At 25.3% G+C, this 20,009-nt stretch overlaps 13 protein-coding genes across 13 annotated transcripts, besides 31 other annotated features; 7 read left to right on the top strand and 6 right to left on the bottom strand.

Annotated features, from left to right (window-relative positions):
- Nucleotides 1-53: 53 nt before the first annotated feature.
- Nucleotides 54-103: a sequence feature (AT_rich).
- A 112-nt stretch (nt 104-215) lies between these two features.
- Nucleotides 216-345: a sequence feature (AT_rich).
- A 307-nt stretch (nt 346-652) lies between these two features.
- Nucleotides 653-711: a sequence feature (AT_rich).
- Nucleotides 712-752: 41 nt separating this feature from the next.
- On the bottom strand, nt 753-1,157 carry EDI_011760 (uncharacterized protein; the record flags this gene model as incomplete). Its single annotated transcript, XM_001735772.1, has 1 exon — nt 753-1,157. The coding sequence occupies one exon, from the start codon at nt 1,155-1,157 to the stop codon at nt 753-755; it is 405 nt and encodes a 134-aa protein (XP_001735824.1).
- A 51-nt stretch (nt 1,158-1,208) lies between these two features.
- Nucleotides 1,209-1,244: a microsatellite.
- Nucleotides 1,245-1,248: 4 nt separating this feature from the next.
- Nucleotides 1,249-1,288: a sequence feature (AT_rich).
- Nucleotides 1,289-1,631: 343 nt separating this feature from the next.
- EDI_011750 (GTPase activating protein, putative) lies at nt 1,632-2,595 on the top strand (the record flags this gene model as incomplete). The annotated part of the gene is made up of 2 exons (XM_001735771.1): nt 1,632-1,659; nt 1,718-2,595. 2 exons carry the CDS (start codon nt 1,632-1,634, stop codon nt 2,593-2,595), a joined length of 906 nt encoding a protein of 301 aa, XP_001735823.1.
- A 474-nt stretch (nt 2,596-3,069) lies between these two features.
- Nucleotides 3,070-3,667: a repeat region.
- Nucleotides 3,668-3,682: 15 nt separating this feature from the next.
- Nucleotides 3,683-3,840: a microsatellite.
- A 30-nt stretch (nt 3,841-3,870) lies between these two features.
- Nucleotides 3,871-6,301, top strand: EDI_011740 (oligo-1,6-glucosidase, putative; the record flags this gene model as incomplete). Its single annotated transcript, XM_001735770.1, has 2 exons — nt 3,871-4,499; nt 4,627-6,301. 2 exons carry the CDS (start codon nt 3,871-3,873, stop codon nt 6,299-6,301), a joined length of 2,304 nt encoding a protein of 767 aa, XP_001735822.1.
- Nucleotides 3,999-4,029: a sequence feature (AT_rich).
- Nucleotides 4,523-4,619: a sequence feature (AT_rich).
- Nucleotides 5,998-6,025: a sequence feature (AT_rich).
- Nucleotides 6,289-6,452: a microsatellite.
- Nucleotides 6,453-6,500: a sequence feature (AT_rich).
- Nucleotide 6,501: 1 nt separating this feature from the next.
- Nucleotides 6,502-7,812, bottom strand: EDI_011730 (enolase; the record flags this gene model as incomplete). The annotated part of the gene is made up of 1 exon (XM_001735769.1): nt 6,502-7,812. The coding sequence occupies one exon, from the start codon at nt 7,810-7,812 to the stop codon at nt 6,502-6,504; it is 1,311 nt and encodes a 436-aa protein (XP_001735821.1).
- A 72-nt stretch (nt 7,813-7,884) lies between these two features.
- Nucleotides 7,885-7,933: a microsatellite.
- Nucleotides 7,934-8,034: 101 nt separating this feature from the next.
- Nucleotides 8,035-8,063: a sequence feature (AT_rich).
- A 98-nt stretch (nt 8,064-8,161) lies between these two features.
- EDI_011720 (uncharacterized protein) lies at nt 8,162-10,168 on the top strand (the record flags this gene model as incomplete). Its single annotated transcript, XM_001735768.1, has 1 exon — nt 8,162-10,168. One exon carries the CDS (start codon nt 8,162-8,164, stop codon nt 10,166-10,168), a length of 2,007 nt encoding a protein of 668 aa, XP_001735820.1.
- Nucleotides 8,439-8,482: a sequence feature (AT_rich).
- Nucleotides 9,058-9,115: a sequence feature (AT_rich).
- Nucleotides 9,292-9,319: a sequence feature (AT_rich).
- Nucleotides 10,099-10,178: a sequence feature (AT_rich).
- Nucleotides 10,179-10,270: 92 nt separating this feature from the next.
- Nucleotides 10,271-10,316: a microsatellite.
- Nucleotides 10,317-10,354: a sequence feature (AT_rich).
- EDI_011710 (uncharacterized protein) lies at nt 10,353-10,955 on the top strand (the record flags this gene model as incomplete). Its single annotated transcript, XM_001735767.1, has 1 exon — nt 10,353-10,955. One exon carries the CDS (start codon nt 10,353-10,355, stop codon nt 10,953-10,955), a length of 603 nt encoding a protein of 200 aa, XP_001735819.1.
- Nucleotides 10,956-11,239: 284 nt separating this feature from the next.
- Nucleotides 11,240-11,295: a sequence feature (AT_rich).
- A 198-nt stretch (nt 11,296-11,493) lies between these two features.
- Nucleotides 11,494-11,561: a sequence feature (AT_rich).
- Nucleotides 11,526-12,215, bottom strand: EDI_011700 (phosphatidylcholine transfer protein, putative; the record flags this gene model as incomplete). Its single annotated transcript, XM_001735766.1, has 1 exon — nt 11,526-12,215. The coding sequence occupies one exon, from the start codon at nt 12,213-12,215 to the stop codon at nt 11,526-11,528; it is 690 nt and encodes a 229-aa protein (XP_001735818.1).
- Nucleotides 11,825-11,845: a sequence feature (AT_rich).
- Nucleotides 12,146-12,190: a sequence feature (AT_rich).
- A 5-nt stretch (nt 12,216-12,220) lies between the features above and the next one.
- Nucleotides 12,221-12,267: a sequence feature (AT_rich).
- Nucleotides 12,268-12,346: a microsatellite.
- EDI_011690 (uncharacterized protein) lies at nt 12,341-13,075 on the bottom strand (the record flags this gene model as incomplete). Its single annotated transcript, XM_001735765.1, has 1 exon — nt 12,341-13,075. One exon carries the CDS (start codon nt 13,073-13,075, stop codon nt 12,341-12,343), a length of 735 nt encoding a protein of 244 aa, XP_001735817.1.
- Nucleotides 13,076-13,077: 2 nt separating this feature from the next.
- Nucleotides 13,078-13,137: a microsatellite.
- A 277-nt stretch (nt 13,138-13,414) lies between these two features.
- Nucleotides 13,415-13,482: a sequence feature (AT_rich).
- Nucleotides 13,483-13,630: 148 nt separating this feature from the next.
- On the bottom strand, nt 13,631-14,407 carry EDI_011680 (uncharacterized protein; the record flags this gene model as incomplete). Its single annotated transcript, XM_001735764.1, has 1 exon — nt 13,631-14,407. The coding sequence occupies one exon, from the start codon at nt 14,405-14,407 to the stop codon at nt 13,631-13,633; it is 777 nt and encodes a 258-aa protein (XP_001735816.1).
- Nucleotides 14,408-14,457: 50 nt separating this feature from the next.
- Nucleotides 14,458-14,503: a sequence feature (AT_rich).
- A 19-nt stretch (nt 14,504-14,522) lies between these two features.
- EDI_011670 (WD repeat-containing protein pop3, putative) lies at nt 14,523-15,446 on the top strand (the record flags this gene model as incomplete). Its single annotated transcript, XM_001735763.1, has 1 exon — nt 14,523-15,446. One exon carries the CDS (start codon nt 14,523-14,525, stop codon nt 15,444-15,446), a length of 924 nt encoding a protein of 307 aa, XP_001735815.1.
- Nucleotides 15,447-15,485: 39 nt separating this feature from the next.
- Nucleotides 15,486-15,542: a sequence feature (AT_rich).
- Nucleotide 15,543: 1 nt separating this feature from the next.
- On the top strand, nt 15,544-17,154 carry EDI_011660 (uncharacterized protein; the record flags this gene model as incomplete). The annotated part of the gene is made up of 1 exon (XM_001735762.1): nt 15,544-17,154. One exon carries the CDS (start codon nt 15,544-15,546, stop codon nt 17,152-17,154), a length of 1,611 nt encoding a protein of 536 aa, XP_001735814.1.
- Nucleotides 17,150-17,179: a sequence feature (AT_rich).
- A 480-nt stretch (nt 17,180-17,659) lies between these two features.
- On the top strand, nt 17,660-18,652 carry EDI_011650 (protein ASC1, putative; the record flags this gene model as incomplete). The annotated part of the gene is made up of 1 exon (XM_001735761.1): nt 17,660-18,652. One exon carries the CDS (start codon nt 17,660-17,662, stop codon nt 18,650-18,652), a length of 993 nt encoding a protein of 330 aa, XP_001735813.1.
- Nucleotides 18,653-18,760: 108 nt separating this feature from the next.
- Nucleotides 18,761-19,873, bottom strand: EDI_011640 (uncharacterized protein; the record flags this gene model as incomplete). Its single annotated transcript, XM_001735760.1, has 1 exon — nt 18,761-19,873. The coding sequence occupies one exon, from the start codon at nt 19,871-19,873 to the stop codon at nt 18,761-18,763; it is 1,113 nt and encodes a 370-aa protein (XP_001735812.1).
- Nucleotides 19,874-20,009: the final 136 nt, after the last annotated feature.

Genomic DNA, 20,009 nt, shown 5'->3' with positions numbered 1-20,009 from the left:
TTTTTACATTAAAAAGATTGAATAAATCTATAATTGCCATACGAAGCTTAGAGTAAAAAAGAAATAAATAAATTATATAGTCTTATAATTTCAAATAAAATATGCATTGTGATTTAAAAAATTGTAGTCCAATAAAACAACAAACTATTTTGTCAATTTCATAAACTACTATATAATTTTGTGAATATTATCATAATAAATAGTTTATGCAAGCGTAAAATAAAAATAGAAATTTAAATTACTAAATTTAAACTATCATAATAAAGAATTATCTTTTTATATCTAATATAACTTTTATAGTTAAATAATTTTATAGAAGTATTATTTGAAAATAATCATTATTAACTTATAGCAACTAATTGTCATCTTGCAATGTTTTAAAATAATTAATATCCTTAGCAATGCTCATTTTATTTGTATTAAAAAATAAAATTCTTTGATCTTCTTCTCTGAAAATAATAGAATTAATTGATATTACAAGATGTAAAACCAGTGTGTCTTTTTTTGTTAAAAAAAAAGAAGAAGAAAATAATAAAACGCCATTGTTAAGATTATTAAATACATCACTATTTTCTGTATCATCAAACACAATATTTTAAACCATATTTTTTACTATTTAAATGATTATTATAGGATGTTACCATGATGAAACAAAAAATAAAATTTATATTTATAAAAGAAGATAAATAAATTTAAAATTACTATTTTATTGTCATTAATAACAAAAATTCAATAGTTAAGAAACACAAAAGTTAATATCCAAAGACAGATTCTCTGTAAACAATGAAATAAAGATACCCATCTTCTTCTTGATACATAGCATAAAGTGATCCAATAGTATCTTCATTTGATGGTTGAATAGCTTTGCTTGGTGTTTGAATTTTAACAGAAACGGTTGAAATTGGAGTTTCACCATCAGTTTCAATGTATTTATCAACTAAGACTTTAACAAAGTCACTAACTTTTGAGTCTTCAGGAATGAAGAACCTATCCTTCTTTAAATCAATAGCATTTGAAGTTCCATCACTTTCAACAACAAGTGGGACATAATTTGGTTTCTTTTGTCTTAATTGAATAGCAAATGCCTTACGTTCTTCAAAAGAAACTCGTTGTTTAAAAGGGAGTTTTGGTTGATTTACTGGAAAAGTTGGATCCATTAAACACTATTTTGTAATTATTTAGTTCTTTTAGAAAACAATTTTGTTTTCAAAAAAAAATTAAAAAAAAAAACAAAAAAAGGGAAATTTGTTATTATTAAATTTTTATTTCATTTAAAGATTATTTAATACTTAAGTTCCTCAACACCATTACTATTTAATAAAACCTTTAAACTTGATTAAAAAAATTATTCATTTGTCATATCAATTATTGTCACAGTTTAAATTAAATAAGTTTTATATATTTCTTCTATAATTGAAGAGTAAATGGTATCTAATAAAAAAGTTTTAACTATCATCAACCATTAGATTATTTAAATAATTGTTTTGATTATTAACCAAAAGATGATTTTAGTCTTGGAGTTATTTTCAAAATTTAAAATTTCACATCTTCTTGTTAATTGAAAAATATTTTTATAAGAGAGAAAAGTCAAAAAAATAATAAACTTTTATCTACTAAACAATTCTTTAAAAATGGGAGGAACTAAATCAAAACCCATAAGTTTGTTTCTGTTTATTCCTTTAATATCTCACATGTTTCTTAAACTAATTTTTCTTAGATTATAATAATGTTAAATTATCCACCGATACTGTGGATTTAACAATTGCTACTCCAAATACAGTGTTTTCAATTATCAATGATGAAGACGCTAAAATTAAATATGTTATAGACAACTATACAACCAATGATTACTCTATAGTTTATTCTCCTGCAAAAGGTGTGTTATCTCCTCGTTCAAGGAAAGAAGTTAAAGTACTTGTTACTTTTAAACAAAAGGTAAATGTTAATTTACCAGTCACTATTCACATTGCTGATAAGGCTGAAACTTTCTTTTCTCTTCGTTTGAGAGGTGAAGATGGTGTTTTTGGTGTAGATCCTACTAACTTAGAATGGATAGAAACAGGAAAATATAAATTACCAAAACCTCTTGCTATATTAAATAACAACTTTCAACGACTTGACGGATTTCATAGTGAAGGTGTTTTTCGGTTAGCTGGTCAAGCTGGATTAATGAAAACTATGAAAAGCTATATGAACACACATAAAGGAGATCTTGAAGTTCAAGAAGAATTTACAATTAACGAAGTAGCAAATTTAATTAAGTTATGGTTTAGGGAATTACCAACATTACTCCTTAATGGACTTACATCTACACAAATCCAAATGAGTGGTGTTGATGATTGTTGGAAACAATATTGTACTTTGTCTCAACAATCTCGAGATTTATTAGATTGGCTATTCTCATTACTTGTTCACGTCTCTCTTTTCAAAGACCAAAATAAAATGACTTTACAAAATTTAGCAATTGTTGTTGCTCCTAATTTGTATGAATCTACTTCTTCAGATCCAATGGAAGGTCTGATGATGTCTCAAAAAGCAGTACAATTTGTTCAAAATATTTTAACTCATTTTGCAGAAACTCCTTCTAATAACTGAAGTGTTATTACTTTTGTTGTCGAGTATTTACTATCAGTTGGTGTAATTATGAAAGGTTGTTGAGTTATTTTTTTGAAATTTTTCTTGTTGATAACTTGTAATGAACTTTTCTTTTGAAACTAATTTGTAATCCTTTCTCTAAATTCCGCGTTACAAATTCTTTAAACGTAAAACTTATTGTAACCTAAAAATACTTTTCAGTAGCTTTTTGAGAAAATCTGGTTTTCTTTCCTTTTTCTAAAAGAAAAAGTCTTATTCTTTCTGTAGGCAAAATAAATGTGTTTGGTTGAACTAATCTTCTGGAAATTCACTCACAAAAAATAATCATAAAACAATTCGTTTATTTTAATGTTATTTTTGTTTCCTTTCTTTAATATAAAAACACAAAAAAAACTATCAAAATTTAGGATAAAAGAAATTTGAACTCTTCATGACTCAATTAATAATCAATAAACACCATCAATTAAATAAGAAATAAAAAGTAGTTAATTAAGTATTAATAGAAATATCTTCTATTGTTCCTTGCTCAGGGGAGACTACTAATCCCGTCCCTGAGCTTTAAATGTATTTGTTCTTCAACTATTGCCTTATTCTTTGATTTTAGTTGTTGAACTGTGAGAACTTTCTTCTCTCATTTTTAATGTGGAATAGAGTATTTTAAATATCCCTTACTTAGATATTCATTATTTAATTTCTTTTTAATTTTGATGCGTTTAAATTTCTTCTTTATTTTCTTATTTTAAGGAGAGTATATAATTACTACTGTATTGCTTTGGGTTAATATTCTTTTTAGAATCAACCACTTGAGCCTTTTCCTTTGATAATCTTTCTTATCTTATCAAATAATACTTGTATCCTAACAAGTAGTAATAACATCTTTATAAATACCCATTCATTTATTATCAATGATATCACATCATTGTAAATAATAAACACTGCTATTCTTGTAGTACTGGGTAAGATGTTTTTCTAACCAAACGCAACGTCATAACCAGTCCATAACTGGTGGGAATCGAAGGAAGGAAATATTTTAGGGATCTGTGTGGTGTCTCTGACGTGCTACGTTCAAATCCCAACACCATCAATTAAATAAGAAAAAAAATCAATAAAAAATAAAGAGAATAAAGTAATAATTAAAAGACAAAAGAAAAAGAAAATGATAAAGAGAATGTTGTCTAGAAGAGAAATAAGATAATAAAGAAAAAGAAAGTTGAAAGGAAGATAAAAAAGAAGAAAATAAAAGAATAGTTTTTTAAGAATGAACTAATAAATATAATGGAAATAAAAGAAAAGAATAATAAACAGGAAGGAACGATTATATTTCATCGAGATACAATGAATGAATTGTTTATATCAGAAAACAAGTATTTATTATTTTGTATAAAATTACATCCAATGGTACGATTTATTTTATTTATTATAACATTTTTAATAGGACTAACGATATTGTTATTAACACTTCCATTAACTGGATTATATGTTGAACAACCAATAATATTAGGGATTGTATATATTGTTTCTAAAATATTATTATATATTTCATTAGTTTTTATTGCATCACCGTGGAAACAACTAATATTAATTTGTAGACCAGTAAGATTTAGTACATTAGCATTTTGTATTATAGGGATTGTAGGGATATGGTTAAGTATATTTCATATCACAAATAGTTTATTAATATTAATTTTATCTATTCTTTTACAAGCGTTATGTTTTACATTATATTGTCTTTCATATTTATCATTTACTCATAATATATTATTTGATTGTATTAAACGACCTAAAATCAGTTTATTAACAAATCATTTAAACAAAAGAAGTTCAAGTGAATTACCAGAAATAAATTCAACTTCAGTAGATATGTCAAATTCAATTCAAATTGATTTTAGTGTTGAAAAAGAAAAGTTATAACAAAATGAAATAGATGTATAATTTATTTATTGTAAAATCATATTTGTTTTAATAATAAGAAGTTTTTAATTTGTTAATAAGATTTAAATTTATTTAAATTATCTTAAATAAATCATTTAGAATAATGAGTATTGATAAAAGATGGTGGAAAGAAGGTGTTGTTTATCAAATTTATTGTAAAAGTTTTAAAGATACAACTGGTGATGGATATGGTGATATTAAAGGAATTATAGAAAAAATACCATATCTTAAAGAATTAGGAATAAGTATTGTTTGGTTAAATCCAATTTATAGTACAAGTGATGCAGATAATGGATATGACATTAAAGATTATCAAGAAATTAATTCAAGATTTGGAACAATGAAAGATTTTGAAGAATTACTTTTTAAAATGCATGAAGCAGGAATTAAAGTTGTTATGGACCTTGTTGTTAATCATTCAAGTAATCAACATCAATGGTTTATTGAATCAAAAAAAGGAAATAATGAAAAAAAAGAATGGTATATATGGTCAAAAAATCCAAATAATTGGAGAAGTTTTTTTAGTGGAAGTGCATGGAAATACGATGAAGAACGTAAAGAGTATTATCTTCATTTATTTCTTGAAGAACAACCAGATTTAAATTGGGAAAATATTGAAGTAAGACAATGTATTTATAAAATGATGAGATGGTGGTTTGATAAAGGAATTGATGGATTTAGAATGGATGTAATTAATTTAATATCTAAAGTAAAAGGATTTCCTAATGACTCACCTATTGGATTAGATGGATTAGCAAGTGGATTTCGTTATTTTGCTAATGGACCAAGAGTTCATGAATTTTTAAATGAAATGAATAGAGAAGTATTAAGTCATTATGATTGTTTAACAGTTGGTGAAACACCTGGTGTTACACCAGAACAAGCTCAAAAATATGTAGGAAAAGAACGTCATGAACTTGAAATGTTATTTCAATTTGAACATGTTAATATAGGATATAAAAACGGTGATAAATGGATTAGTGTTCCATGGAAATTAACTGAATTAAAACAAAATATTGAAAAATGGCAAATTACACTTCATAATTGTGGATGGAATTCATTATATTTTAATAATCATGATCAACCAAGACAAGTAAGTAGATGGGGAAATGATACAAAATATAGAATTGAAAGTGCTAAAATGCTTGCTACTTTACTTCATACATTAGAAGGAACACCATATATTTATCAAGGAGAAGAATTAGGAATGACAAATGTTTATTTTGATAAATTAGATGATTACAAAGATTGTGAAATCTTTGGAAAATGGAAAGAAATAACTCAAACACATGAAATGACTTTAGATCAATTCTTAAAAAGAGTTTCTGAAGTTGGAAGAGATAATGCTAGAACTCCAATGCAATGGGATAATTCTGAAAATGCTGGATTTACTTCAGGAAATCCTTGGATTAAAATAAATCCAAATTATAAAACAATTAATGCTAAAGAAGCAATACAAAATCCTAATAGTATTTTTAATTATTATAAAAAATTATTACAACTCAGAAAAGAAAATCCTATTATGCCTTATGGTGAGGTTCAAATGATTTTAAAAGATAATGAACATATTTTTGCATATATTAAAACATTGGATCAAATAAAATGGATTATTATTCTTAATTTTTTTGAAACTCCTATAAAATTTATACTTCCTAGTGATATTCAAATTCAAAATAACCATTTAATAATTTCTAATTATCAAGTTAATGAATATGAATCAATTAATCAATTTTTATTACGACCTTATGAAGCAAGAGTTTATCAATTTAATTGATTTCTTAATATTATTTTAAATTAATTTCATCTTAAAATTATTCATTTTAAAATATTGATTAATTAGTGTTTATTATCAATTAAAAAATAAATAAATTAATTTTATTTAATTTAATATATTTTTATTTTAATATTTTAATTAAAATTTAATTATAAAAAAAATTAAAATAAAAAAATGAAAAGATAAATTTTAAATTTATCTTAAGCAGTTGAATTTCTCCAATTCTTTCCAGCATATGGAATGTTTCCAAGTTCTTCTTCAATTCTCATAAGTTGGTTATATTTGCAAAGTCTTTCAGATCTGCATGGTGCACCAGTCTTAATTTGTTTACAATTAAGTCCAACAACAAGATCAGCAATGAAAGTATCTTCAGTTTCACCAGATCTATGAGATGCCATAACTCCCCATCCTTTTTCTTGTGCCATTTTAATGGTCTTGAATGTTTCAGTAAGAGTACCAATTTGATTAACTTTAATAAGAACAGAATTACAAGCATTCTTATCCATAGCCATTTGGACACGAGCTGGGTTTGTGACTAAAAGATCATCACCAACAATTTGGAAATTACCATGTTCAACAGTAAATTTATTCCATGCATCCCAATCATCTTCAGCAAATGGATCTTCAATTGATGCAATTGGATAATGTTTACCATAATCAACATATTCAGCAATTAATCCATCAACATCTTTAACAAGAGATGGATCTTTCTTATCAGCTGGAATCTTCTTTCCAAGATCATATTTCTTAGTTTCTTCATTATAAAATTCTGATGCTGCACAATCCATAGCAATTTCAATTTTTCCTGTATATCCAGCTTTAGCAATAGCTTCAACAAGAAGATCAAGTGCTTCACGTGCTCCTGATACATTTGGTGCAAATCCTCCTTCATCTCCAACATTAGTAGCATCTTGTCCATATTTAGCTTTAATAACAACTTTAAGGCATTGATATGTTTCTGCTGCCATTCTAAGTGCTTCATGGAAATTAGTAGCTCCAGTTGGACAAATCATAAATTCTTGCATAGCAAGTGCATTTCCTGCATGTGCTCCTCCATTAATAACATTGAAACATGGAACTGGCATAGTCATTTCTTTATGTCCAGTAAGTTCTGCAAGATATTTATATAATGGAATTCCTTTTTCTGCTGCTGCAGCTCTACAAATTGACATTGAACATCCAAGAATAGCATTAGCTCCAAGTTTTCCTTTGTTATTAGTTCCATCAAGTTTAATCATCATTTCATCAAGTTCAGCTTGATTCAAAACGTTCTTACCAATAAGAGCTGGTCCAATAATAGTATTAACATTTTCAACAGCTTTAAGAACTCCTTTTCCTCCATATCTTTTCTTATCTCCATCACGAAGTTCAACAGCTTCATGAACTCCAGTAGATGCTCCTGATGGAACACATGATCTAAACATACCTTTTGCTGTAGTAATTTCTACTTCAATAGTTGGATTACCACGTGAATCAAGAATTTCTCTAGCATGAACCTTTTGAATTGACATTCCTTAATTTAATGTTTGAACTTTTTTCTTTTTTCTTTCTTATATCATTTTCCACGTTTCTCTGACTCACTATTTCTTGTTTTTTTTTCTCTTTTTCTTTCTTTTGTTTTTTATCTTCTTTACAAATCCCTTTATTTCTTTCTTTTTTCTGTATTTTCTTATTTTTTAGTCTCCACGTTTACTCTCATTTCTTACTCTTTCAACACAACGTGGCTTTACTTCTTATTAAAAATAAAAAATAAAAAAAAAAAGGGTTAGAAAAACAAAAATTTAATTTTTTGAGTAACATAAAAATAGATAATATATTCCATAATCTCTAAAATTACTTTTTGTAAGTAATAGAGTTATTATGGAACTTGATGCTGATTTTATTACATTTACTAATATTCTCAATGGATATTATACTATTCTTGAAGAATGTAATTGTAGTGTAAATTCTGCATTAAAAGAATGTCAAACACGAATTGATAGAGTTATTGAAGCTATGAATGCACCAAGACAATTATACAAAATTAGAGAACAATATTTTACAGACATTGATGGAAATAGTCCAATATTTTTTGAAAAAGCACCTTCAACTCCAAATAAAATATTCTCCTTTCAATGGAAAAAAGAAGATCGATTAGTATTATTAAATATTGTAAATAAAATTAAAGTAATGATTTTAAATCAAAAATGGAATCAAATGATTCAAGAAAGAGAAAGCAATGGATTAATAAAAGAATTTGAACTACGTATTCTTGAAGAAAAACAAAGAATAGCTCAACTTCAAAAAATAAAAATACTTAAAGAAGCAGAAAAAGCAAAACAAAATTTAGAACAAATAGAAACATCTAAAGAATTTCATAATTATCAAAACATTCCACCTCCAATTAAATTAACTACAGATTCATTTTCAAAAGAAATAAAAAAAGAATTAATTGATGAAATACCAAAACAATCAAATTTAATACTTACTATTTCATTAAAAAGAAATGAAACTAATCATCCTGAAATGATTGATAATAATCTTACTTCAATTTTAGAAGAAATGAGATCAAAACCATCAGAAGAATTACAAAAAATAATTGATAAATTTAATAGAATATATCCTGTTCAATATAATGAAAAAACTGAACTTTATTTACAACAAAAGAAAACACAAGTAGAATTAGAAGGTAGAAGAAATATTTTTTTAGCTCTTCAATATAAAAGATTATTTACTCAAGAAGAATTCCTAAAATACTTAAGAGCTATTTGTGATTCAATTATTATTTATTATGAAATGTTTAAAAATGAATTTAGGATTAATAATAATAATATTCATATTTCAGATAATTTCTGGAAAATTATTTGTGAAGAAATAGGTAATCATAATCCTTTAGATTGTAAATTACAATATGATTATATTATTAAATCACAACTTTATTCATCACTTGAAATAATTCCTGATATTATTTCTCAAATAAAGTTATTTGCTAAAAAATTAAATAATCCTACAATTATTAATAATAAAAATTTATTTATTGCATTGAAAAATGAAATGATGGAATTTGCAGAAGATAATAATATTAGTTATATATTTCTTCTTAAAAAAATTCAAGAAATTAGAATGAAAGAAAATATGAAATATGGACCATTTAGTAAAGAAGAAGATAAAAAAATATTAGAAGCTGTAAAAAAATATGGTAAAGGAGATTGGAAATCTGTTGAAACTGAAATTGAAGGAAGAACATGTCAACAAGTTATGAATAGATATGATAAAGTACTTGTTAGGAAAACATGTGGAAAATGGAGTCCAATTGAAAAAGTTAAAGTTATCATTTGTCAAAAGTTATATCCTAATCAATGGAAAAAAATATCTACTTTTATTCCTAATAGAACTGATGCTCAAATTAGAGATTTTGTAAGTAATTCTGCTGCTTCTGGAATTAAAAAAAGAAAATCTTGGACTGAAGAAGAAGATTTAATCTTAATTGAAAAATTATATGATCCAAATTATATCTATTCTATTATCCTACCTAATACTCCTGAAGCTATGGAAAAAGGTAAACCTTCTAAAATTAAAGTTGAACGAAGTGGAAAACCAAAATGGTCAAAAATTGCTTCTCAAATTCCTGGAAGAGTTGATTGTCAATGTCGTGGTCGTTATGATGCTATTCTTAGGTTTTTAAAAGTTACTACAAAACCATCTAAATCTTTAATGCTTGAAGCTGCCTCTCAACTCCGTGGTGATGGAATTAAAAGAAGAAGATCAAAAAAACAGATTGAAAATGATCTTCCTCCGATTGGATATCCTGAAATAACAAAAAAATTAAAATCTCAATTAAGATTAAATTTATATTCATCAAAAATCTCAAAAAATATTCAAAAATAATTTATTAAATCATCAATCATCAATCAAATAATCTTAAATAATCTCAACTTTACATTACCAACTATTAAAAATCAATAAAATATAATTGATCACATTAATTTATTATTTCATTTATATTTATTTCATTTTATTTCATTTTTTTTTATTTAAAAAATTAATATCTTTAATTAATAAATAACAAATTATGATAGAAGATTTCATATCATATAATGACTTATTAAAAATAATAGGAGTTATTATTGTTTGTGTTGTTATGTACTTTATTAATGGATTTAACAAAAATCTTGCACGAAAATTAGCTAATAAAATACAAATTGGAAATACAAAATTTAAAATTGGAATTATAGGAGATATAATTGGATATGAAAATAATGCAAAAGTTGTCATTGAAAAAGCTTTAAATACTTTTGTTAGGATTGGTGGAAATGTTCTTCAAACAAATGTTATTGTAAAAACTCCTTCAAAACGTGGAATTCTTGATGTTGTTAGACCAATTGCAGAACAATTTAATATACATATGGTTGGTATTCATTTTATTCCAGAAGTTATTGATACTAGAAAGAAACGAGAAATTCTGGATGATGAAATTGATGTTCCTAATTGGAAAAAAAATGGTGATGAATCTTCTACTTTCTTAAAGAATGTTGACCAATTAATTTTATTAGTTGGTAAAACAAATGATGAAGTTTCTATGAAAGAATTCGATACTTTCAAAGGAGCTAAGGTAAGATATGATCTTTGTTCCCCTAATTTCACTCAACCTACTCGATGTGAAAATATAAACTAATTGTTTCTTTTCTTTTCCTTTTATTTTTAAATCAAAACAAATGAATAGACACAAATATTAAAGAATATTAATCAACAAAAATAACAAAAAAGATATGACTCATAAAGAACAACCTAAAAGTAATGAAGCTTCATTACATTTACAAACAAAAAGTGAACCAATTATAAAACAAAATCAACCATCTTCTTTATCATCTTCTTTAAATAAACAACATCCATTTAGTCAAACATGTTTCATTAAACCAGAAGAAATGAATGAAAAAAATAAAAGAACACTTGCTGAACTTTTTTATATTGTTTGTTATTATTTTAATTTGAAATAATAATAAAACTAAAATAAAGGATTCAAAAAGAAATTATCTTATTACTAAAAGTGAAGTAAAACATCTTAAACAAAAAAAGAAATTATTAGATAAAGAAATTGATCCTATATATTTTTCAGAAAAAGAACGAATAAATAATTTATTGTTCAATAAACTTAAAGAAAAAGAAGAATTAAAAAAAGAATATTATCTTAAAAAGAATGAACTTAGAAAAAGTAAAAAAAGAATATTTTAATTATGAATATTAATTATTTAGGAATTATAACTTTATCTTTTAATAAATTCCATGGTTTTTCTTCAGGATTATGTGTTTTTTTCCATTCTGGATATCTTTCACAACATTCAGATAATTTTTTTAATAATGAATAACCTTGAGAAGAAATTAAAGAATTAACAACCCAAGTTGGAACCCATCCACCAAAAGCATTATAAGCATAATAATAAAAAACATTTTCTCCTTTTTCATTTTTTTTAACCATATATCCACTCATTTCACATAATGCTCTAACAAAACCATTTATTTCAGGACATTCAGGAATATTAACTGATTTATTTAAAATAATAAATTCTTCTTTATCATCACTCATCCATATACTTTTATAATATACATAATCTCGTTTAGAAATCATTGGAAGACTTGTACAATAATGAATAATTTGATTACAATCATCAATTTGTTTAATAATTTCTCTACTCATTAATAACGAATCCCATTGATTTCTAAAATTTTCATCATTTAAAAAATCAAAAATTTGTTGAACTGAATATTTTACAAATAAATCAGTTGTTATTGCTTTTGTACAAAAATATCCTGGTTTAATATTTATTCCTTGATAACATATTGTATTTCCTTCTTTACTATATTCAGTAAAATTATCATTTTTAATACAAATATTTCTAAAATTAATAAATTCTTCTTCTGATATTGGTTTTAACATTCTTCTTTTTTATTTTTAAGATTTTAATTTAAAAAAAATATTAATAAATTAAATATTATATTTTTTTGTTTTATATTCAATTAGTATTTTTTTTTTTTATTATTACTTCTCATTTTAAATTTATTTTATTTCCATTGAATAGCAATAACTTGTGATACATCAAATGTAGCTGGAAAATGTGAACCTGTTAATGAATCAGAAGTAATATCACCATCATAAAACATTTTTAATTTATTAGAAATAAATGAATTACGTGATGCTCCAACATAAAACCCACAATGAGTTCCAATAACCCATTCATCATTATCATTAGAATAAATTTTTAATGAATAAACTTTATCTTTTTTAGTAATTTTAGTTGGTATTTTAATATTCCCTTTTAAAACAAACATAAAAAAATCTATGTCTTTGTTTATATAAAATCCATATCCACTATCTTCTGATTTTGGAATTTGAATACTATTATAACTACCAAAAATTTCCCCTTTATCAGTTTTAACTAAAATCATAATATTTGATTTCATTTCAATTGAATGATTAATAGTATGTGCTGTTAATCCATCATTTATTGAATCATAAATAACTTGACATATTTCTTTCTTTGTCCATTTCTTTAATTCATCAAGATATGGTTCATAAAAATATTTTGTTATAACTGGTTGTGTTTCTACAACTGATACAACTTCTTTGTTCAATTTTTTATTAATATTATCAATTGTCTTTTGTATATCTTTTTGATTTGTTTCTAATCTAATAAGACGAGAAGAAATTAATGAAAGATTTGTTTCAAGTGCAGTTACTCGATCTGTTAAGTGTGTAATTAATTGTATTAAATCTTCTTTTTTTGTTTTAGAAGGCATTCTTTAATTTTAATTTTTTTTCCAGTTTTATTTTATGTTTTTGATTTTTATTTCTTATTTTTCCTTAAACTTCCAAAAAACTTAACCAAATTTAAAACTTTAAAAAGATAAATCAACTAACATTTTTATTATTTGTTTATTCATCTTTCTTTTTTTCTTCTTCTTTAAGTTTTTCAATAAGTAATTTGTTATATATATTTCCTGCAAAAAATAATGTTATTGAAACCAAGAACATAAAAATAATAATTGGTATTGATAATCCTACTTGAGGTGGAAGTAAGAATAAACGAAGTGTTGGAATAGCAAATGGCTATTATCTTTATTATTTCTTTTTTCTTCTTTTATTTATTATAAAATACAAACTCTAATAAATAATGATATAATGAAATAAAAGAAAAATATAATAACACTACCTCCTATTAAAATTGATTTTAGTTTAGAATTAAACTCTATACTCATTCTTTTATCTTTTAACTTTAAATCAATCACAGTTTTTCTCTTGATAGTTTTTTTTAAATCAAAAATAAAAACCCTTTTCATTTAAGAAAATTTGGATTATTTTGAAGCAAATTTAGTGAAATCAATCATTCCACTTACAGCAATACCAGTTGCTGCATTCTTAATATCTTTAATTGGATCTTCTTCTTCTTCAACTTTTTTAGATTTACCTTTTTTTCCTTCAACAAGACCTTTTTTATATTCTCCATTAGTATTTTCAACATCAAGTGCTTTATTTACTCGTGGTCTACAGAAATATAAAACTGTTCCTAATCCAGTTCCTATAAATAAGAAAACAACATTAAAACTATCAACAACTGGTGTAAAAACAAATGGAAGAATAGAACATTGAGCTTGAGCATCTACTTTTACTTTTTTACATGATTTACTTCCTTCATGAATTTCTGAACAATGATGAACTAATAAATAACATTGCATAATTATTGGTATAAGTAAACAACAATACACAATAAATGTTATTAATTTTTTTTTTCTCCAAATTAAAACAAATACCCAGAATAATACAATTTCAACTACACTAATAATTTCAAATAAAAATGTAAGAATGATATTAAATACAGAATATCCACATTGAAAATGATAATCAATATTTGGTAATTTATAATAAATAGCATGAGAATTATCTATGAAATAATCAGAACATGATAATTTTCCTGTATTCTTTCCTGCTAAATTTGTATTTGTTTTTTTATCAAATGTATGACTTGGTAATCCAAATCCAAATGGAATAATAACAAGTATTGAAAGAATACCAGAAATTGTTAAACATATTGGAGTTCCATATCGGGCTAAATAAGCCAAGAATTTCTTCATTAATCATTTTAAGTTCTCTTCTTTTCTCTTAAACAAAAAGATTGTTTCAGATTTATTATTAATCATAAAAATTAAAAGATTATAAAGAATAAAAAAGAACTTTATAAAACAAATTATGGCTTCTTTGTTATTCACTGGAGGATATGATGATACTATTAATTGTTGGGATATATCAACTGGTGTACCATCTAAAAGAATTACATTTGAACAAACAATGAATAAAATGGTTATTAGTCCTGATAGATCATATCTTGCTGTTGCAAGTAATCCTCAAGTTAAAATTTGGGATTTAAATTCTAAAATGGTTGCTCCTGTAAAATCTTATGAAGGACATAAAGCAAATGTATGTGGAATTGGAATTTCAAGAGAAGGTCAATATATTTATACTTGTTCTGAAGATGGAACAGCAAAAACATGGGAACCAAGAACTTGTTCAACATTTAGAGATATATCATTTGGTTCTCCTTGTAATTGTATTGCATTACATCCTAATCAATCTGAAATAATTGTTGGTTTACAAGATGGTAGATTATGTGTTTGGGATACAAGAAATAATGTTATTAGTCAAGAAATAATCCCTGAATTAAATCAGTCAATTCAATCTGTTGATATTACTGCTGATGGATTAAATATTGCAGTATTATTAACTCATGGTAAATGTTTCATTTATTCAACTAATTTAACTCAAGAAAGTACAATTGGTACTTTATCTTTAATTACTTCTTTTGAAGCTCATTCTACTTTTGGAACTTGTTGTAAATATTCTCCAAATACATTAAATTTAGCAACAGCATCAGCTGATAGAACAATTAAAATATGGAAAGTAAAACAAAATTATTCATTAGTTCAAACTTTAAATGGTCATAATGGATGGGTATGGGATATTACTTTTAGTAATAATAGTGAATATCTCATTTCAGCTTCAACTGATACAACCGCAAAACTTTGGGATTTAAAAAGTGGAGAACCAATTCAGACATATGCAGTTCATGAAAAAGGAGTTGTTTGTCTTGCATTACATGATAAAGTTGTTGCTTAATTTCATAATTTTTTTTTGTTTTTATCATCATTTCTGATGAATTTTTTTTTTTTTACTTAAAAAGAACTTTTTCTTCTTTTTTATAAAATAAATTTTGATGGTTGAACAACCTTCTCCTTCAAATGAAATAAATAATCAAAATCAATTAAGTTTTATTCAAAAACATCCATTAGCAGCTTGTTTAATTGTTGTTTTTATTGCATATTCATGTTATGGAATATATTCAATTATTTATCCACCAACAAATGGATATCAATCTGCATATTTGGATAACGAACATATTTATTTTAATGTTTCATTAATACATCAATCACAAGAACATCATCTTCTTTCAAAAGATATTGAATATAAAAATATTGATTCTATTTCAGAACCTATTTCAATACCATCAAATTATCTTTCGTATATCAAATCAAATCAAAGCATTATTATGAAAGTTATAGTTAAACCACTTACAAAATATAATAATCAACCTTTAATATTTAAAAGTCCAATTCTTAGAACATTTAAACCAATACCACAAACTCATAATTTAATGAATGAAAATAATATAACAACAAGTACTAATGATTTAAATTTTACTCTTGGTTGTATTCCTTATTTTGAAATTTCATTTATGAACCAAGTTGTTGATCCTCATAATATTCCACCAGAATGTGGTATTATTCATTATAATGGAATAAAAAAACGGATTGCTCCTATTATTTTTCACAATACTTTTTGGTTAATTAAAGATTATTATACACCAATTAATGATACCATTCAAAATTTAAATATATCATTAAAAATTACTTCTATATCATACTTTAAAATGATTATGATGCATTCACTTGGTCATTCTTTTTCTATGCATGAACATATGGGAACAATGGCACAAGACCAAATTGATGAATTTAAAAGAATCTTTATGGAAACTAATATTATACTTTTAATTATAACAACAACAGTATCAACACTTCATACTATTTTTGATTTTCTTGCTTATAAAAATGATATTCAATTTTGGTCAAAACGAGATCATTTTGTAGGATTATCAATTAAATCAATCTTTGTTAGTCTTGCTATTGAAATTATTGTATTGCTTTATCTCATTGATAATGACACTAGTCTCCTCATTTTATTATCAAATGGTGTTGGACTTCTTATTACTTTATGGAAATTAACAAGAGTTTTTACTTTTAACTTTAAAGAAAAAGGTTCGTTCATTCAATACAAAGACCTCTCTTATCAAAATTCTAAAACAAAACTTTATGATGACATCGCATTAAAATATCTTGGAATTGCTTGTATCCCTCTTTGTATTGGTTATGCCATTTATTCACTTTATAACAATGAATTTAAATCTTGGTATTCTTATATTCTCTCATTATTAGTAGGACTGGTTTACACTTTTGGCTTTTTACAAATGACTCCTCAACTGTTTATCAATTACAAACTTAAATCAGTTGCAAATTTACCTTGGAGAGTATTTGTTTATAAGTTTTTGAATACAATCGTTGACGATTTATTTGCTTTTGTCATCAAAATGCCAACTCTTCACAGAATCGCTTGTTTCAGAGATGATGTTATTTTCTTGATTTATTTGTACCAACGCTGGATTTATCCAGTTGACAAAAACAGAATGGATTCCTTACAATGGGAAGACGATGAACCAATGACCTTGAAGGCTGATAACTCTTCCTCAGATTTCCATGAAAAGCAAGAATAAATTTAAAATAATTCTATTAAAATAACAAAAGTTTTGTTTGTTTTATACTTGATATACTAAAAGGCTATTTTTATCAATTTTAAAGAAAGAAGAAGAGAAGAGGTTTTAATCGGAAATAAACTTGTCTGTCATGAGAAACACAGACAATGACGTCAACAAGAAAATAAAGCGTTGACAGACATTTTTTCTAAAAATAAGTAATACAAAAATCTAACAACTTGAATCAAAAGGAACTATTCTATTTTTTACAAGATGAAAATTCTGTTTATTATTAACTCTTCTAACTAAACCGAAAATTAAAAAAATTTAGAGAATTTTTTTCTTCATAAAAGTTCGATTATGAAATGTTATTTTTGAAAAAAAGTGAAAAAGATGCTTGATAGTGGAATAGAATTGGATTTTTTTTTTATCCTCGAGGAGGCAAACAGACATTCTAAGAACTCCTTTGATAACTATAAAAGTAAGATCTGAGAAGGTTTATAATAATTCAAAATAACTAAATTAAATGCTCAGTTCTAAAATCCCTAAATTAAATGGAGCTTGTGATAAATCTTTTATTCTTCAAATAGCTTTAATTATACCATTTGTTTTAATTTGTCTTCCATCTTCTATTTCACGAAGAAGTGATTTTGGTGATACTGTTCCAAGTATTGTTGATCTTATTCCTTCTCTTGCATTCTTAGTCATTATTTCGTTATTAAGAGAGGTATTAGCTTGTAATATTTTTATTAAATTAGGTGACAAATATATTCCAAGAAAACCAGAATGGACTGATGAATTTAGAAAATTTAGAGTTGAAAGATTTGGATTAACACTCTTTAAAACAATGTATTATTTCATTATTACTCCACTTGGAATTTATTTATTTAGACATGAAGACTGGATGCCTTCTGCTTTATTTGGTGTTGGAAAATCTGATTTAAACACTTTATGGGAAGACTTCCCTCTTTCACAACCAGTAAAATACATGGCATTATATTATTGTTTTGAATTAGGTTATCATCTTCATTCTTTAATGTATCATCTTTATTTACCACCAAGAAATGATTTTTATGAAACATTATTACATCATCTTGTTACAGTCTTTTTAGTTGTTTTAAGTTATATAAATAATTGTGCTAGAATTGGTGTTCTTGTTATGGTTCTTCATGATATTGTTGATGCTATAATGTATACTGCAAAATCTTTAAATGATATTTCCAATGATTATGTTGTAATTCCTGCTTTTTCTATGTTAGTTATTGCTTATGCTCGTTTTAGACTTTGGGTTTTCCCAAGATATGTTATTAGTGCTGCTTATAATGCTAAAAATTTCATTCCAGAAACTGCTACTTGTGGTTATTTGGTTTGGTGTATGTTTTTAGTTTTATTAGTATCATTGTATGGTCTTCATATTTATTGGTTTGCTTTAATCATTGATATGATTAAGAAACTAGTAACTAATCAAGGTATTGTTGATCCACATGCTACAAAAAAAGCTGTTGGACAAGAGAATTAAGGACTGTATAATTAAATTGTTTGTACAATTTTATAATTTATGTTTTGGTTTTAAAAAAGGATAATTTTTGTTTTTTAAATGAAAATCTAATCAAAAATCAATCAATTATTAATATCTCCAGATTTTAATAGTATGATCATAAGATGCTGTTGCTACAGAACTACCATCAAGTGACCAATCAATAGAAAAGACTTCATCCAAATGACCTGGTAGATTTGTCATTAATTTACGACATCCTGGAACAACATTCCATAATTTGACTGTACTATCTTTACTTGCACTTACAAGCATTCTACTATCTGGAGACCATGCACAGCCATAAATTGTTTGGACATGTCCTCTATATGTATGTAAACAAGATCCAGTAAATCCATCCCAAATTCTCATATTTTTATCACATCCAGTACTTGCTATAATTCTACTATCAGGGGAGAATTTGCAAGACATAACTTGACTTGAATGTCCAACAAGTCTATGGATTGGTTTTTGTGATTGTAATGGCATCCACATATATAATGTTCCATCATCACTTGCAGAAACTAATCGTTCACCACCACCACATCCTATTATTTTATTTAATCTTTTTTTTGCACCATCAATTCCTTTATCTTTTTCTAATGGATCATAACCTCCTTGTCTAAGTACATATTCAGTAGAAGTACTAATACTATTAATCCAATGAGAATGACCTTTTAATACATGAATTGGATTTGCTTGTCTCATATCATAGATATTAATCAATCTATCTCTTGATGATGTATATAATATATTTTCATTTCCACTCCATCGTATACTAGTTACTCCTTGAGTATGTCCTCCAAGTGTTCGAATAACTTCACCTCTTCTAGCATCATAAATTTTACTTGACATATCACGTGATGAAGATGCAAAAATAGCAGAATCACCAAATACTTCAGGTTTCCATTGAATATCACTGATAAAATTTTTATGACAATATGACCATAGTTGTTTTCCATTTGTTCCATTTTCATTTAATTCCCAAACAATTACTTTTCCAAGTTTATCACCACTTGCAATTAATTTATTTCCATAATGCCAATCTAAATTTAATACCCAATCTCCATGTCCTTTTAATGTACAAATTGGAGTACATGTATTTAAATCCCATACTCTAACTGTATGATCTCCACTACATGAACCTAATTTACTTGAATCTTGTGAAAATTTACATGATAAAATTGAATTACTATGTCCAGTCATAGTATGAGTACTTCTTGAAATTGGTCTACATCTAAAAACTGCTTGTGGATAATATGTAATTGTTACAACTTGTTCTGATCCTTTATTAGGGATATTATCAGTTATTTGAATACCATCTGTATAAAAGAATAAGGAA

The sequence above is a fragment of the Entamoeba dispar genome, genomic scaffold, assembly GCF_000209125.1.
Source record: "Entamoeba dispar SAW760 scf_1105229459391 genomic scaffold, whole genome shotgun sequence".
NCBI classification, from domain to species: Eukaryota; Evosea; order Mastigamoebida; family Endamoebidae; genus Entamoeba; species Entamoeba dispar.
The sequence above is the reverse complement of the archived record's forward strand: the minus strand, read 5'-3'. Positions and strand labels throughout refer to the sequence as shown.